At 37.2% G+C, this 19,171-nt stretch overlaps 1 protein-coding gene across 6 annotated transcripts in view; it reads right to left on the reverse strand.

Annotated features, from left to right (window-relative positions):
• LOC136866438 (protein Son) overlaps positions 1–19,171 on the reverse strand; it is a 372,657-nt gene that overhangs the window by 254,974 nt on the left and 98,512 nt on the right. For all 6 annotated transcript variants that reach the window (XM_067143378.2, XM_067143379.2, XM_067143377.2 and 3 more), the window contains exon 5: positions 5,966–6,138. In XM_067143378.2, coding sequence (XP_066999479.2) covers positions 5,966–6,138 — 173 coding nt within the window. The remainder of the gene's footprint in view (positions 1–5,965; positions 6,139–19,171) is intronic.

Consider the following 19,171-nt stretch of genomic DNA (forward strand, 5'->3'; position numbering starts at 1 on the left):
AGCAACCCTGTATAGTTCCTTATTATGATCAGTCCGGTCCTTGAAATATTTTCTGAACATGTTGTTCTTGTTCAGGACAGCAGTTCTTGTTCTGTCATTCCACCATGGAGTTTCCTTCCATCTTCTTGTGCCACTGGTTCATCCACATACCTTCTCAGTTATCATTACTAGATTTTCTTTCAGATCCTTCCATTCCTCCTCAACTGTTCTTTCATCTGTCTTTGGTATTACTGTTTTGATGTTTTCTTGGAACTCTATTATTCTGTCATTGTCCTTCAGCTTCCAAGTCTCGAGTTTCTTCACCTGTGTGGTTCTTACTTCTTTTAACTTGTTAAACTTGAAGTATCCAATGAGGAGTCTATGATCACTTTCCAGGGAGACACTAGGAATCACTTTTACGTCCAACAGTCTATTTTGTAGTTGTTTCTCGATCAAAAAGTAATCTATAAGAGATTCACTTTTTCCATCCCAACCATATCTTGTGACCTTATGGCTTTTTTTGTTTTTGATACCATGAGTTCCCTATTATAAGGTTGTTCCTCAGGCAGAGGTCAAGTAGTCTAGTTCCTTCTGGGTTTCATGGACCCCATCCATGTGCTCCTAGAATACTTTCATATCTATCTCTCACAGTTCCTACTTGAGCATTCATATCCCCTATGATAATCGTTCCATCTCCACTTATTCTTTCCTCTATGTCTTCTTCAAAGTATTATTTTTCTTCATCTTCACAATCAGTCTGTGGTGCATAGCACTGAATGATGTTGATGTTCTGGGAAGAATCCAATTTTAGCATTATGTGAAGAATCTGATCAGAAACATATTTTACTTCTACTACATGATATTTCATTTGATGATCCATAACAACACCAACTGCATTTCTTGCTTGATCTCCACTTGACCAAAATAGATGATATCCCTCTCTGAGTTCCTTTGATCCTTTTCCCTTCCACTTGGTTTCACTGAGACCCAGTATGTTTATGTTCCTTGTTTTCATTGTCTATACATTCCTCTATTTTACCAGTTAGTGTCAGAATGTTTAGCATAGCAATTTTGATTACAGTCTCATATCGAGTTTTGTGTGTTCTCCTCTTTGGTTGTGATGGAGCACCGGGTATTGAACCGTCATTAATATCATTACTAGGGCCCGGATTTTTAGGTTCTTAAAAACCATGCTTTAGTTTTTTAATAGCTCAAAACAGTTTTTTAAGTTTTTATCCTCCTGAAATAGTTTTTAATGATCATTTCAATCATTACTAAAGTTATACTATTCATTCAAACTTTTTTGTACTTTATTGCAACCTTCACGCCTCTTTAGTACAAAACTATACCACTCATCTCAAAGTATTCTCTAAATATGGGACAGAATGGCTTAATGAAAGCATTTCAAACACATCATACCAACTGAAATTAAAAATAACAAAAAATATTTTTGTGTAAATACAATAAATGGTTCATAAAGGTTAAATTTTTGTCACTGCCAATGCATCAAGAAACATTTTCAGAAGCACAGAACACAGTTTTCACTTGCTGTTACATTGTATAACTAAATACATTTCCAGATTTTTCAGAATAAAACCTTTTCTGTTATCTCTCAAAATATTCTTATAGCAGGAAAATGTACGCTCCACACAACATGAAGTCATTGGAGCAAGCTTCATTGAAGCAATAGCTTCTCGGTCCCCATGGTACCTCGTCAGTAATTTCTTCTCCCTGAAGTATTGCAGACACACTGTTCATTGTTGAGAATCCAGGATTCCACTGTAGAATTTTGGTGAGCTTGAGTGAATAGGCTTCACCCACTGGTCCTGGTATTTCCTTCTTCGAAATGGAGTCCACAACTTCTATTGAATCTTTCCATGGCAACGACGCCGACTCAACACGCTCAATAGCTGCAGGAAGATCAGCAAAGTGTGCCCTAATGAAGGCAAGTGAAACCGCATTCTTGTTCGTGAGAGCTGTTTTAGCCTTCGCTATGCAGAGTGCATCATAGACATCAAAAGAATTTATAACATTTTTAATGTCTTCGAAGTGATTGGCATAGTATACGGCTGCACTGAGCCGTGTCCCCAAACGAGTGATGATAGGTTTGGGAGGAAGAGGAGTTTGAGGCAACCTTTCCTTGAATGTGAGAATGCGGCTAGGAGCTTTAAGAAACACCTTTTTCACAGAAGAAACAATACTGTTTACTCATGGAAAATTATTTCTAACCTCTTCAGCCAATCTGTGTAAGCCATGGGCTATGCAAGTTACATGCAGCATGTTATGTTAGAAACTCTTCAATACTTCACCAGCTTTGATCATATATGCCGCACTATCACTCAAAAGAAGTAAAAACTTGCCATGCTGTTTTCTCTTGGCCAAAGAATGTGAAGAGCATCTCAGACGGTGCAAGCTATGGTCAGCGCATTCCACGGCACGTTTGCCGAAACCAGCGCTTCACATAAACAGATATTACCGAGCTCGATAGCTGCAGTCACTTAAGTGCGGCCAGTATCCAGTAATCGGGAGATAGTGGGTTCGAACCCCACTGTCGGCAGCCCTGAAGATGGTTTTACGTGGTTTCCAATTTTCACACCATGCAAATGCTTGGGCTGTACCTTAATTCAGGCCACGACTGCTTCCTTCCCATTCCTTTCCCATCGTCGCCATAAGACCTATCTGTGTCGGTGCGACGTAAAGCAAATAGCATAAACGGGTATTAAAATTATCCACTGTTGAAGTGCCAGGGAAACTGGAAATTAGTAGCTGTTGTGATGGAAAATTGCTCCTTTTTATAGCATTGTTGCTGATATGTCCTGTAGATTCCTTGTGCTGCACAAAATGTGATTTTTGGTCATATGCCACCTGGCATTTTCATTTTGTGTGGACTCCCTAGTAGAGTACACGCAACTTTTAGTTATACCTGGGCTCCCTAGTGCTTAATCGGTAGACCTTGGCTATCTTCGAGATTCGTACTGGCAACCTTTGAAACACAAACTATGAATCGATTATGCATCGCCGAGAGACATCTGGCGTACTGTTTACGTATTAGTACTGTTGTTTACGCAGCAAAGCCAAAATATAGGTTAGGATTGGATATGAGTGAGGAAAACAGGCCTCCTAATAAAATTTATGCTGTTGACGTCATAGCTGGTGAAACAGGTCACGTCGTCCTTCATCTTCCCCCCATACAAATGTGATCTGAACGCCACTGAATTGACATGGGCAAAAATGAAATGCGAATTCAAACAACGCAATATTACGGGAGACATGTCAGCAGTTAACTTACGACGACTGACCATCGGGGCATTCCATTTGGTATTGCAGCAGATTTCGAGGGGTATTGCAGAAAGGTGAAAGAACTGGAAGGGGAATACTGGAGGCACGACGGTGTCATGGAAATAGCCATGGACAAATTGTAATTAATAGTACTGCAGATAGCAGTGACGATTGTGGAAGTAATATGTCTGAGAATTAATAGTACTGCAGGTAGCAGTGAGAATTGGAGAAGTGATATTTCAGAGAATTCATGCTAAGATAATAAAGGTTTCGAAAATTCATATCCATAGATCATACTATCGATTCACTTCAGATTTCATTTCCATTGAATTTGGCAGTATTACCGGAACTGGGAGAGCTCCCTCCTTACTCCTCACCCCCCCGTAAAAACAGGTATCACTAAAAATTGCGCTTACTGTACTATTATTATTATTTATAAATTTCATTTTCCGTATTGACAGATACAAAGTATAGATAAGAAATGTGTTTTTCCACCAATCAATACACAATTTATTTTAAATAGATTACACTAGTACCGGTTTCGGCTCTTAACCGCCATCATCAGCTAGTACATGATTAGTTTCCAGCCATTAGACAAATCACAAGTTGTTATTGTATTAGACATCCGGATGTCTAATGGGGGATGGAAATGTATTCAGTAGCATGAAATTAAAATATCTGTGGTCAAGGTAAAAAGTTACAATTAAGTTAGAACATGAGTATGTAGAACATATTAAAACATATGGGCCACAATATAAAACACTTAAAAAGTTTTAACATATTAAAATTTGGTATGTATAGGTAGACACTTGTTAAAATTTAGTTCATGTTACATAGATTCCATTCTTCTATCTTCTGTATGTTTCCTTTGCTTCTTTGTCATGTTGATTTTAGCTGTGTGAGGTAATCTTCAAGAATGTTCTGAAGCTGGTATGCATCATACTGATATGGACCTTTGTCATGAAGAAATTTTATGGTGTTATATAATCCAACTTGTGATGTACTTTAGTAAATTTTAATATAGTAAACTGCAGGTCTTGAGTTTGAATTTAGAAGCAGTTGGTTTGTTGTGTTCTACACAACAAACCTTCAGACACATTGGTACAAGACCTCCACAACAACTATAACTACAACCAAAAACGAACATAGACGAGAGAGGTGTTGCCACCAACAAATACATACACCTACCAAAAGTTAGTACAAAATCTTCCTAAAACAGTAAAAGCTGTGACAGTGGTGAAGGATGGACCTACGTCATACTGACACTATAGAAGCTCCAAGTTCATCAAGTACCTATAGGTATTCAGTCATTAATAGCAATGTAGTTTATCTCAAAGCAAATGGAAAGATGAGAAACTATTAAATAAAAATATTCAATAGCAATCCTACTAAGAGCCTAGTGTATTCCAATGTCTCAACAAAACAAATGTCTCTACAAAAATGGCCAGACTGTAGAATTGGAAAATCAGTAAAAATTTGCAGATCCTCAGCAGAGGAATTAACCAATCTGTCCAGATATGTTCACTGTAAGAACTACTTTTATTTGGATAATTCTATAAAGATTGTCATATTTTATGTTGTTTTATGCAATGTACATCAATTCTGAACATACTTTACTATAATATATCCTTTCATGGATTACATTGTAAAGTATACAATTTGCTTAAAATAAAAGCTATTCTGAAAAGGACTGCAGAAGTACTGGAGATTCCATGAATATTGTCCTGCCATTATTGTTTGATGTCCTATACTTTTAATTTATATTCCAAGAAGCACTTAAAACTTTGTCATTTATCCATCACCCCTTCAGGACGAATAATATAACAAGCACTATGAAGACTACAGTCCATATCATTCCCTTGTTAATATCTTTTTTTTTTTTTTAACCGTTCAAAGAGACTTGGTTCATACACAATCCTTGGTGTGAACAGGACACATAATTAGCATAATGGGTCAGATGCTGGCTTTCCACTCTAATGACCAAACATTACATTCTGTAGGGTAGAATTTTCACCTGAAGAATCATATAGTTTCAGGAAGCCAGTCATAAAATCCCAGTAAAAACTCAAAAATTAGTCAGAGTAGCTCTTGTAAGCCCTGGAATAATTGAGGTAAGTTTAAAAACCATATTACTCTTTGATGTAAATGTCTGAATTTATTTGCCTTGATTTTGCTCCAAGGATGTAGTTTTACTACATAAGGAATCATCACTTAACACAGAGAACTGATGTGTGTTGATGGTGGAAGTTAATTACCCTAGTGTACATAAGTTTTTCAAACAGTTAATTACCCCAGTGAACGGAAATGTTTCAAAGTCCTGTCACTTTGTCCTGTTTTATCTTTTAGTCTAACATCACTGCAAAACTTCATGGTTGCAGGCAAACCTATACCCACAAGTTTTCATAATAATGTTATTGGCTTTACGTCCCACTAACTACTTTTATGGATTTTGGAGACGCAGAGGTGATGGAATTTAGTCCCGCAGGAGTTCTTTTACGTGCCAATAAATCTATCGACACGAGGCTGACGTATTTGAGGATCTTCAAATACCACCACACTGAGCCAGGATAGAACCTGTCAAGTTGGGATCAAAACGCCAGCACCTCAACTGCCTGAGCCACTGCTCGGCCCCAGCAAGTTTTGTTACCAATTTAGAATATATTTACAACAAGAATAAAAAAGAGGAGCAGGAATTAAATACACTAACCTGTAAGTTCAGCAACACTCTTGCCACCTGCCTTAATAGCTACAACTTTTTCTTGACTAGCAACAGAACTTGGTAGCGCACCTTGTTTCAACAAAGCCATAGCATTCTTGCGAGCTATCTCAAGTAATTTTTGCTTGTCAATATGATTACCACTTCTGGAGCGTGATCGAGATCTAGAAAATATTAAACAAGTCATTATGGCACATTAAAGCAAAGAGCAGAAATATAAGAGAATAATAACTGGCCTGCAGTTATGTTTTATTACATTTTTATTTCAATTTTTTCTTAAAAGAAGCAATCCAGTGAAGAAAAAAGATACTATTGTGAAAACAATTAACAGAAGAGGTAAAATTTTGTTGTTACAACAGAAATTGGCAGTTTCGTTCATTATCTTCCCCAAGCTCAGCTATTTAATCCATTAAACTAAAGAAAACACTACAGAGGGATGAAGAAAAATACCATTTCTGACACTGAAACCTTGGCACCTATATACGAAATGCTGGGAATTTAAATTGACTTGGAAGAGTCAAAGCCTCACATCAGAGGCTTGTGGCATGCATTAAGCTACTATGATAGGCATATACAATTATGCCAATAGGTCAGATTCCAGTACTTTAAAGTATTTCTGTTCCTAGATGTACAATGGGACGTCAAAAAAGGATAACCACCTTAAATGACTTTGACAAAGCTGATGTACATAGAACTGTATCTTAGTTCTAGAAAAGGTGAATTCCTAACACCACCAAAAAAAAAAAAAAAAAAAAAATTAAAAATTAAAAATAAATAAATAAATAAATAAATAAATAAATAAATAAATAAATGAATGTACATAAGAACGAAGCTAATTTATAAGCCTTTATTGCACAAAGGAAAACTACGTCGGGCATCATAAGAGGGGCCAAGAGGAAGCACAACCAGGAACCGATTAAGCAAGCAGAGGAGGATTTTGTAAGGAACATCTCTAGAGATCTATACAAGGGCCTAAAGCAACAAACAACTCAATTCGCTTCCCCTGCCTTAGATCTCCAGAGACCAGATGGATCCCTGTGTCTTAATGACAGCGATTGTACCAAGACCCTAGCTAACTACTTCAAAGAACTCTTAAATGCAGAAGAACCTATTGAACGTCTCCAAGTTACAGAACCAACTAACCCTAATACTGAGTTTATCCCTCCTCCAACCTATGAAGAAGTCAGAGATTTAATTAAACTACTCAAGAATAATAAAGCTTCTGGGGAAGACGGGATAGTAGCTGAAATGCTAAAACATGCCAGAGTACACACCTTCAAGAGCATACATAAAGTAATTCTGGACATATGGACTAGTGAGAGGCTCCCAGATGATTGGACGTCAGCCATTATCCAACCAATTCACAAGAAGGGAAGCAAAACAGATCCCAGTAACTACAGAGGAATATCACTCCTTGCTGTTACCTATAAGATATTTTCCAAGATTCTGGAACGCCACGTAACAAGACAGTTGGATAAAGAGTTAGGAGAATATCAAGCAGGGTTCAGAGCATCGAGGTCCTGTACCGAGCAGATACAAAATCTGAAGACCATCCTTCAATACAGCAAGTCAAGAGCACGACAATGGGTAGCTATATTTGTCGACTTCCAGAAAGCATACGACTCAGTAGACAGAATTACTCTTTATAACACATTAAGAGAACTAGGACTTAACGACAAGATCAATAGGCTGGTGCAAGCCACCTTGCACAACACCAAAGCCAGAGTAAAGTTTAGAGGACAACTCTCGGAGAGTTTTGCCATTAAAACAGGGGTGAGACAAGGAGATGGCATCTCATGTATATTATTTAATTGCGTTCTGGAAAAGATAATTAGAGAGTGGATGAGATTCCTTCCAGAGAACACTGGATTACGGATGGGGATTAAAGCCGACACCATGTCTAGCCTTTGCAGACGATCTGACTTTATTGGCAAATGACATACAGAAGGCTACTACTCAGCTCCAAATACTGCACTCAATAGCGGCTAAAACGGGTCTTTTGATCAACATAGGAAAGACCGAGTTTGTTACTAACATCAAAGATGCCCCTGGAGAGATGAGAGTCAGTGATAATATCTACATCAAGAGAGTCAAAAGTGTAAAGTACCTTGGGAAATGGTTCTCAGAGGACCTCACCGAAACAATGGCTCTTGAACACAGGAGACTCAAACTAGATAAGGCTTACCATGCCTGTAGAAAGCTATATGCTTCAAAAAATCTGTCGATGAATGTCAAACTAAGACACTACAATGCAGTAATCAGACCTTCAGTCCTCTATGCAGCAGAGTGTCTATATTTAACTAAGAAGACCCCACTAAGAGCCCTTGAGGTACAAGAAAGAAAATTCCTGAGACGGATAGTGGGACCAAGAATTTTACCAGATGGAAGCCGATGGTATCAACCAAATCGTGAGCTATATAAACACCAAGAAAATCTCATAGATGCCATCAGAAGAAGGCGACTGGCTTTTTACGGACACCTATCCAGAATGGACTCAAATAGGTTATCCCATAGGATCTTCAAGGCTGCTAACAAGGGCAAAGCTGCTGGATTCGTGTGGATGAAGCAAGTGGAGAAGGACCTTTCGGAACTCCATATAAATCAAAACGACATAGCTGATCGGAGTAACTATCATACAACTCTTAAAACTAAATCCTTTGTAACATCTCTCACAGAAGTTACCCACAGACCAAACGACGAGACCAGGAAATGGTCTGAGGAACATAAGATTGAATTTAGCCGGAAAATGAAGGACTACTGGGCCATCAGGAAAGCTCGAGGTACCAACAAGAAAACAGCTGCCAAACCAAACACTAAGAACACCAATTGTGGCAAACAACGACGACGACATTAAGAAACAGCTAAAACACAAGCACCGTGGTCCATAGATGGCCCTAACGAAAAAAAAAATAATAATAATAAATAAATCATGTTTTGAAAACCAAGCTTTAATATCACGCAGGTTCAGTAATAACAGATGAGGTCCATGAGACCGGATGAATTTCTTGATCTGAAACATAAGTACATTTTGATTATCAAAAAGATATTAAAGCTGTAACATTTAAGGATTTGTTTTTGAATAGATTTATAAATTACTTAGAAAAGGGAAACATAGAAGTGATGGATAATTCCCCTTATCATTGTCATGTTAGACACCAAACACATTCGGAAGAAATACCTCATTACTGAATGGCTGCAAATAACTGGTATCAAATTTTCTGCAACTAAAACTGAATCCTTACAATGCATCAAACCCTTCATATTGGTATAAGATATAAATTCAATCTATATGCAAATGAAAAGTAACATGAAAATAAATGATTGCTCCCCATTTACTGTCAGGATAACCTCACTGAACTTCTGTGGTCTCAGGTAAAGTGTAGACTTTCATAAAAAGAATACCACTTTCTGAATAAACAACGTAGAAACTGTTGACAAACAGAAACATGTATCCAAAGGCAAGATATGAAAACGGACTGCATTGGTACAAGCAAAAAAAATTGCCAAAATGAGACCGAAGAACTGGAATACCCACAAATACCACACAGAAAAGCTAAAGACAGGAGGACTTGATCAATTCATAATCTGATCTACTCCCTTTCACCTTTCTCATTCTTCTGTAATTCCACATTTCAAAATCTTCTATTCTTTTCCTTCCTGAGCTAGTAATTGTCCAGGTTCCACTTCTGTTCAATGTCACACTCCTGACAGAAGTCTTCAAAAATATCTTTCTAATTCTTACTAGTGGCCTGTCGTAGCAATACCTGTGAACAAAGACTAAAAATGGAACTGATGATAAAGGAAGCGTGAAAAAGTAACAGAAATTATATTGAACTCCAGAAGGCCATTTATTTGCGTTTAAACTTACACTTCCATTGTGACTGACATATGGAATTTTTGAACCCTGGCAATTGCCCTATCATAATCTTTTCGTGCATGCTTGTAACAGTCATGTTTTAATCACTTTAATAAAATAGGCTACAGTTCACTGTAAATGATTGTATCTGACTGTACAATTCATCGACTGATTTTAGTATTTCATTGTAAATTATACTTTTTATCTTCAGTTTTGGGGAACTGATTCTGATATGGTGTAGTTATAACTTTAATTCTGACATCCCTTGCAGCTTTAACTCTACTAAATGCCACATGTAACTGACCATGGCAGAAAACGCACCAAGATAAGTAAATATCTATTTTGTTAAAACTCTGACCTTGTGCTTTGTTAATGGTTATTGTGAAAGCAAGATGTAATGGAAACTGACTCCTTTTAAATTTGAAAAGCAGGTTACCGTCAGTAGACACCAAACTAATCCTAGATAGATAAATTACCTGATTCTTGGAAGCACCTGTAATGACTTCTAATTTTATAATTTTGTTATACATTTCTCTATCATACGCACTCCATTTACTACACCAAATATTTCTTATAGCATTACAACTGCATAAACTTTCAATTTTAATACATGTGGAGGCATTCCAGATAGCATAATGGATGGAGTGTAGGTATTCTATGTGCATGCTGCTTATGAAATCTCTGTCAACATCGTCATCTGACAATAGAGTATCGACAATGTTGTATTCCTTAAAACTTCCTGGGATCAGGTGAAGAACGTCTTCATTTATGCTATTACAGTAATCATAGAAAGGGACTTATAATTGCTCTGTTATACTAAGCTGAAAATTTAAAGACTATATATTGTAATTGCCAAACACGTGACTTACCAATTAATCGCTACTAATGAAATTAGTGGGGCCCTTATTATATAATTTCCTATTTCACTTTTAATTTCATTATTTCCTGATTGTAGTAGCCATGTCACAAATTCCTTTTCTGAAGGCTTTGCATGTATATTTGTTTTCAAGTGCAATACTTTAATTTCTGGCCATATTTGAGCATTCTCGATACATGCCTCAATTATCTGAGCTCTTCCCTCTGGATACCAGAGGAAGAACTTGACGAAAATCTCCTCCAAATATGACAATCTTACAGTGATGGGCCGAACTAGCTCTTTCAAGAGAGCTAGCTCATTCTCTCCTGTTCCCAGCTGAGAGTCGTTCAAAAGAGTAGACTCTTGGGAGCGGGAAGGATGGAGCGAGCCGAGGACATCAGGCCGCTCTCTGCCTCCAGGTTTGTTCGTTCATTCATCCGGTTTAGGGCAGATGGCTCTTCATTTCTGGTCGCTTTTCATGACCTCCGGCTGCTCTTTATGACTTCCAGGAATGAACGAGATAGCGCATATAGTTTACATTTCCCACAACAGATGGCAAAACAACAATGTAACACAAATATACAGTATTAATAGACGACATCTAATATTACTTTGCCTAAGTTCCATTCTTCTTAAATGATATCTTCCAAGACTGAATGCTCCGTACAAGACGTATGTTCAAGATATTGGCACTACTTCCGTTCGGTCGCGGCAGTCTACTGGAATTTTTTCCACATGAGCATGAGACGAGTCTCCATTCCTGTTCAGGTAGTTTACATTTCACTCAACAGATGTCATCAGAATATTCTGTTTCAACTGGAGATACAAAAAGTTTCTCGCTCCACTCCCGTGCTGGAACAACAGAATTTTTCATTCAATAATGCAGCGTAGGAAACATAACTGATTAAATGCGATCTTTAACGAAAATAATGAAAAATATTATTAGCGCAAATGTACTTATGAACATGTATAGCACCTCTTACTACGTACTGTATTTTTTCTTTTTTTGCGTACAGTACATCACACACTCTTTTAATATATTTTTTCAAGAAAGATTACACTGTAGGAGACGTATATGTTCGATCTATTGGCACTCCTTACATGATTACACTACTTCTTTTTTCTTCTCCTTCTAAAGCTTTTCTAACACTCGTGGGGTCGCGAGTGCGAACTGCTTCGCACATGTGGATTTAGCCCTATTTTTTGGCCAGATGCCCTTCCTGACGCTAACACTATGTGGAGGAATGTAATCACTATTGCGTGTTTCTGTGGTGATGGCAGTGTAGTGTGTTGTCTGAATATAGAGAGGAGTGTGTTGGAACAAACACAAACACCCAGTTCTCGAGCCAGAAGAATTAATCAGAAGAAATTAAAATCCCCAACTCTGCTGGGAATCGAATCCTGGACCCTTTGCACCAAAGGCTTCATCCCTGACCGTACAGCTAAAGAGTCGGACTCCTTACAAGACTACACGTTAATAAATAATTATTTGAAAATATACTGTAGTATACACTTTGGCATGAGTTATTTAGCCTATATTTGAAAGCCAAAACTAGTGTTATTTTATATTTTCCTTAATTCGATTTAAAACTACCGGATATAATTTTATCCACTGTACCGTAAAACCAAATGATGTTGGCAATAAGTTGATTCATAACTATGACCGCCTTTAAGAAATAGGTGAGGATTTGTCATTTCTTAATTATTTCAGACAGAATAAAACTACGCCGCTTCCACTTGTCGGGTGGTATATTCAGTATTCTGCATAGTGACTGTTGTTCGTGCTTAGTTTAGGATAGTTAACCCGAACTTGGTGTCTTTTATTTGCTCTTAACCTAATGGATCTACAGTATATCCTTCATAGACTATGAGTATATACAGGAAGTGAACTGGTAAGTACTATTCAATACCGTGTTGTTTATTTCATTTTATTGTTTCGTTAGGTACCAGGCTGCCAGAACTATGGCACAAATAATGTACATGGCAGACAAACCACAACCACTGGTGTACTGAATGCGAGAAGAGGCTAGACTGGGTAGTTAAGGAAGCGGTATCTGTACGTAACGTGATTATCTGAAACATGGTATTGGCTAGAAATTAACGAGTGTCGATGTTACGAGCTAGCTCTTTCTTGGAGTTGCAGTTGATGGTGCAGGACATTCGTTGATAAAAGAGTCGGCTTGTAAATGAACGACTAACTCTCAAGGAGCAAGGAGGGAGCTAGCTCATACAAGAGTAGAATCGTAATGGAATGACTAGATATCAAGGAGCAAGGAGGGAGCTAGCCCATACAAGAGTAGGCTCGTATTTGAACGACCAGCTCTCAATGAGAGAGCTAGTTCTCTCCAATGAGTCGTTCAAAAGTCAGTTCATTCATGAACGACTCATCACTACAATCTTACCACCCATTTCTTTTTCACACCCATTATGTCCTTTAGTAGGCGATTAATGCAATTTATTGCTAATGCAGAAATCATCAAAGCTTCATCAATAATCATAATAATGGCTGAATTTCACAAAACATCTGCTTCTGAGTTGTTCTATTTAATATGCAAAACTGAACTTTCTGTTACTGGAACAGACAAACCAAAATTTTTGTGAATTGTCTTATCATCTGGTAATAACCTGCAATTCCTGTCCATGCAGTAGCAATTGCAATCTCACCTTTGCTTTTAATCATTCTAACTTGAACAAGCAAATGTACTCCTGCCACCTCTAGGAGCTCTGATCGTCGGGTGTGGAAATCGTATTTAATATTTCGTTGACAACAGCTTTTTGTTCTGAGCTAAGTTTATAGTTGGTTTCCATAGTGTTGCTGTACTTGGGCTTAGCAGTGGCAAACCAAGTTTGTTTGGTTTTTTGTTTTTTTGTTTACACACATGAAAACCCATTTGAATCTAAAATTATTTCAATTTCATGCACTGCCATTTGTTCAGAGCATGTACTGTCATTGGTTTCATCAAAGTCTTCAAATAATTGTTCCTTAAAGACATTCCATAAAGCCAACGGTAAGGATGCCTCCCAGAAACAACATATGTAAACAAATATATTATGTATTTGTTTGGGCATTATGATGGAAACAACTTCACTCAAACAGTTGTACCACTTTGTCATCAGTGACCAAACCCCAGGCTACAGCAGTATCTTGGTAGCTTGGATAGATACAATCATTCACCGAACATAGGTTTTTGAATGAAGTAGCTCCCCTAACATGCAATAAAAAAAAGTGTAGAAAATAATGTTCTGGATATTTAGGAGAAACAGGGTACATTCTGCTGATAACTTGATTTCCACCTTGCTTCCTTTTCCTCCATGTGCTAGTTAAATTATGATGATGTGGTATTTCAGCGTAAAGAAAATAGCATGTGGCTTGGTCTTTTCTGTTGAGTTCTAACCAAGCTGTAAGTGTTGTACGCTTATTTTGAGCTGAATAAATTGCCTGTTGTTCTAACCTTTGCCTGTAATATATATTCTGATGAAGTGGTTCATGAACAGCAAGGTGGACAATAGTGTGCAACTGTTCTTGCATTTCAATTTCGAATAATCGCCAACAACTTTTGTAAGCACTAACATATTTTATACTGGTATAGCTCAGTATCTCATTATAATTTTGAACATTGTAACTAATAAAAAAAATGCCATGTTTGCAGCATCCCTTTATAAACCTACTTAAAGAGAATATATTTCTAACATTAATATGAGCATTATACTTCAAAATGAAAAATCTGTTCTATGGCAAAATGTCTCTACTGTCAATATCCACACTGTTTTTGCTACCTTTTGTAGTATTTCTCCTCTTATAAATGGGATATCTATCCGAATGGTGAACAATTTCCTCTTGGAACATTTTTGGATATCCTTTGTTATATATGCCACCTTTCATGCATGGTGCATTGGAATTACGCATGCCACATGGTCCATGAACTATGCAGGATATGGCACTATCACATAGCGTAGCAAATCATTCTCTGTCCAGTAATTTTTCATACGCAAAATTGTCAATGTCCTCAGGTTCACGAAATTTGCTAGTCTTTGAGTATCAATAACTTCTGACAGTGTGGTATTTATTCCTCACTATTCTTTTTAACTCTATGACACACATATATGCAATGACTTTGCCAAGGACATGTTTTTTCACTTTATCAATCTTAGCACTATTTGACTAAAAGTTTTGATGGAATTTAAGTTTCTATGTAGACCAGGAGAAACTCCTTGAGACCGTAGTTGAAGTTAGGTTTGATTGTAGTGTTATCTTTGATAATAAAATGTAGCTAAGGAGTCTCCCTTTATGTCTCCTGGCTGTCATTTGTTAAGTTCTTCCAGTTTTAGTGAGAAAACACGTAAAATAATATCAGGTCTCTCGGCAGGAGTTTCATCATGCTAAAAAGCAGATCTAATATCAGGTCATATGGGATTGCAAGTGAACATGAAGAAAACATCAGGTTTTCCATACTTCCTAACTATTAACATAGTGTCCTAGTAACACTGCTGCATATTTCTCGGACTTCCCTGAAAGGTTCTTCCAGCCATAAGGTTATTTTCTTGAGCTTGATTAACTACAAAATCTTGTAGCCCTTGTAACTGTTCCACCCTTAAGGATTTCTGATTAAAATCTTTGAGCCTCAACTCGAGTATAATGATCGACTAAGTACCGATGGGATAGTTTCTTGTAGGGTTGGGCACTATGTCCCTGTTTCGGTACACTGTACTGGTGCATAGTTGTTTTCCGCTGTTCCAGAACACCGAGTGTCAATTGTTCCGAAACATTCTCAAGCGAGACTGAGATAGTGACTCGCTATCCCATCTGCAGTGCCCCCCTGCACTGCCCTTCGCCTACTAGCCTACTAAAATCAGTTTCATAGTCCGTATCGCACTTCAATAGATTCACAATTAAGTATTTATTATTTTCCACCTAGTCGATACAATGATTGCTTAAGGCAATTTAATATTTAAAAGTGGTACATGTTTCGTATTTTATCAACATCTTCAGCCACATAACACTGTTTAGATGAAAAAATATATAAATTGACAAAGTAATGCTTAAGAGGAAGTGTCCTTAAAATTAACATAAGATTGACAACATTAAAACAAACAAAAAACTCAAGAGAAAATATATAAATTATTTCTACAATTGAAAGCAGTCGTCAAGGAAACACTTGTAGAATATTCCATAGAGAATATGTCCTAAATGAATATTATTTTCTTAATAATTCATGAAAAAAGGTCAATTTATAAATTTATCTTATGTTAATTTTAAGGACACTTCCTCTTAAGCATTACTTTGTCAATTTATATATTTTTTTCATCTAAACAGTGTTATGTGGCTGAAGATGTTGATAAAATACGAAACATGTACCACTTTTAACCATTAAATTGCCTTAAGCAATCATTGTATCGACTAGGTGGAAAATAATAAATACTTAATTGTGAATCTACTAGCTGACTGTCGATACCGGCTGTGTGCCGCCATGTGTTAAAGTGTTCCGTGTTCCGTCTTCTGTCATATCCTCTTTGTTTTGTGAGTTCCGTTGCACCGGCAACTGGCCTTCGGTACATGCGAATATCGTAATGTGTTCTGTTTTGTTTTCAACTGTTTTGTAAGAGTATTTTCATCGAAGCCTAGTAATATAACCGTACGAAAAACTGTAAACTTTGCATAACGTCGCACCGCAGTCCTATTTAGGACATTTTTACTAGAATAAAACCAGACAGAGTGAAATGCAATTTATGTTCTTCTATTTTGTCTGCAAAGGGATCTCAACCGGCACAATGACAAGACATTTCTACCTTAAACATCCCACAATTTTTATTTTTGTGTTCTGTTTGTACAGTTTAATTTTTAATATCCTGTTTCGCTTGTATATAGTGTTTAATTTTTATCTTCGTGTTTTGCTTGTATGGTTAATTTTTATTTTCATGTTTTGCTTGTATGTTCTGTATCTAAATAGAGTAGGCCTACTGACGAATGTTTCTTTAACTGTGCGAGTATATTTTTAACTGGTGAAAATAACATTGTGACATTTGTAAACACATCTACTGCCAGTGTAACTGCGACAGGTGTATTTCAGAATGAATGAAAACATTCTTATCCTAAAAACAACATTTAGACATAATTTTTTGGGTGCGTATTTCAGAGTTCTGACTGCTTTTTTGCGTTACATGTAATAAATCTCATTGTAGACCGTACTGGATATCAGATTCTAAACATTAAAATACGAGCAATAATATAGACCACCTTTCCAATACTTATCAGTCCTTATATTTAGGATACAAACATTACATATGGTGTTATAAGTTGGGACATGTTTCAACTAGTGACTATTCTAATTACCTTCTTCATTCCAATGAACATAAAATAATCATTTTTATTGATTGACTGATAGCAATATGATAACCTGTAAGATTTTATTTACTTCACTATCAGCTCTATGTTGTGTTTTATGTTTTAACCTCCATCAATATGATTGTAGTGTTTTTACTCTTAGCTATGTCGAACATTGTTAGAAATTTTCAGACTAGTTTTAAGGGTATTGATTTTCTCTAATATAAATATCGGATCTTAGGGAACCATATACTTTAAGGTCACTAGGTTCGGGGCCCTGACCAAACTTTAGGCTAAGGTTTATTTTGGCTGAGGATGCTTACGACAGTTAAGCGAAACATGTCCCAACTTATAACACCAGTTGTAATATTTGTATCCTAAATATAAGAACTGATAAGTATTGGAAAGGTGGTGTACGCTTTTTCGCATGCCGTGAAGTTTTATCCTGGCCCTAATTACTCACCATACAGTCCAATACATTCAACTGGTGAAAATATCCTTGGATTAGTTACTTTTAAACACCTGTACTGATATTGTAACCGTGTTATGTGTATTTCATATTGACTGAAAAATCTTAAGCTAAAGGCAGCCTTTACACGTGATTATTGGGCACAAATTTCCGTGTTCCGACTGTTCCTTCATGTTCTGTGCAGCTTTATGCTGGCTGTAACAACACATAGCACGTCCGGTACAGCAGCACTTTCCACGCTGCCACGGAGCATGTCATGTTGCCTCACGAAGTTCTCTCTACTGCACAGTTACAGTCCTGTGTGCCGGCACACTGTACCGAAACACTCCACCTCAAGCTCCTAATGTTCCGGAACAACTGACTGTTCTGGTCTGCCCAACCCTAGTTTCTTGGCCTGATGTAAATGTGAGAAATCTTCTCTGATTGCAAGCCCGAAGCAGATTGATTGAAGCACTTTTTTTTTTTTCCTTTCTAATCACCTATTTGCTTGACACCTACTGACAGTATGTGTAAGTTCCTTGTCCCAGCCAGGTTCCCCTGATGGAAATACAGTAGTGTATACATGACAGTGTCACAGTGTGTGCTTTAAGTAGAAAGTAGCTTCGGGCCTTCTTGTCTACCATGTGCTAAAATGTACCGATAACCTGGTGGTTCACCATTTTCCGAAAAGAACACCCCAGCTATCTTGTCTGCGGTCAGACTGTTACATCTATGCTGATCTAGAGATACGCTATCTACAAATTATAAATCGAAATCGACAAAACGTGCCTGATGAATTGTTATTTCTTGCCTCATTGCTTTGCTAACATTATGACCATTACGATGTAGCGTATGAGTTATTTAATAAAATGTTGGAGAGTCTTTCAATTGTCTCTGGATTAAGAGAGAAATTTATAAAATTTTCACAATGAATTTTCTTTGCTATCAGATAAAGCTGGCCGTACAATGCTTGGCAACTTTCAGTAGGCAGTTAATCTGAAATGTACCTATGAATCATCCCCTGAATCAAAGCAGTAAGAACCTAATCCTGGAATGTGACTATGTTTAACAAAGAAGGATGCAAAAGATATTACACTACAGTATTACACTGCCTTATATGGTCCATGAAATCATCATCATGTAGCATCATACCTTAAGTACGTAGTTTACTTGAAGTTGTGGAAAATAAACCAAACCACTGTACCAACACGAATTAAAATCTCTTTTTATCATTTCCGCAGAAAAATGCCGTGCTTGGCAGAGGATACAGATTTCATTTAATAACTACACTGATTAATTCAGTGGAAGTTTCATCGTAAACAGTGTTCTGAGCTAATGGACTTTTTTCCTAATTGCGGAAATTATTAACTCAATCCCAAGTCTGAGCTCTGATATCTGTAGTGATTCATAAAACAGCACGTCTTCTAGGGTATCCTCTCCTAGGAACAGAACTTGTTTCACATTTCAGAAAAGAAAATCGAAACGTACGTGCCAATAATGGCAGTTCATTTGGTACAAAGAAAAAATTTGCAACCATATAAATGTGCTAACCCCACCAACCTGGGCCCAATGTTTGGGAAGCCAGGCTCTGCCTGTTGCATGTCAGGACAAAGGGTGAGTGATAGAAGAGTAACACCTCTTTAAAAAACTTTGGTCCAGCAGACACAGTCCCATGTAAGGGTCCCTTGCCAGGTTTACAGTGAAGACCTCAACAG

Source organism: Anabrus simplex, chromosome 3 (genome assembly GCF_040414725.1).
Source record: "Anabrus simplex isolate iqAnaSimp1 chromosome 3, ASM4041472v1, whole genome shotgun sequence".
In the NCBI taxonomy this organism is placed as follows: Eukaryota; Metazoa; Arthropoda; class Insecta; order Orthoptera; family Tettigoniidae; genus Anabrus; species Anabrus simplex.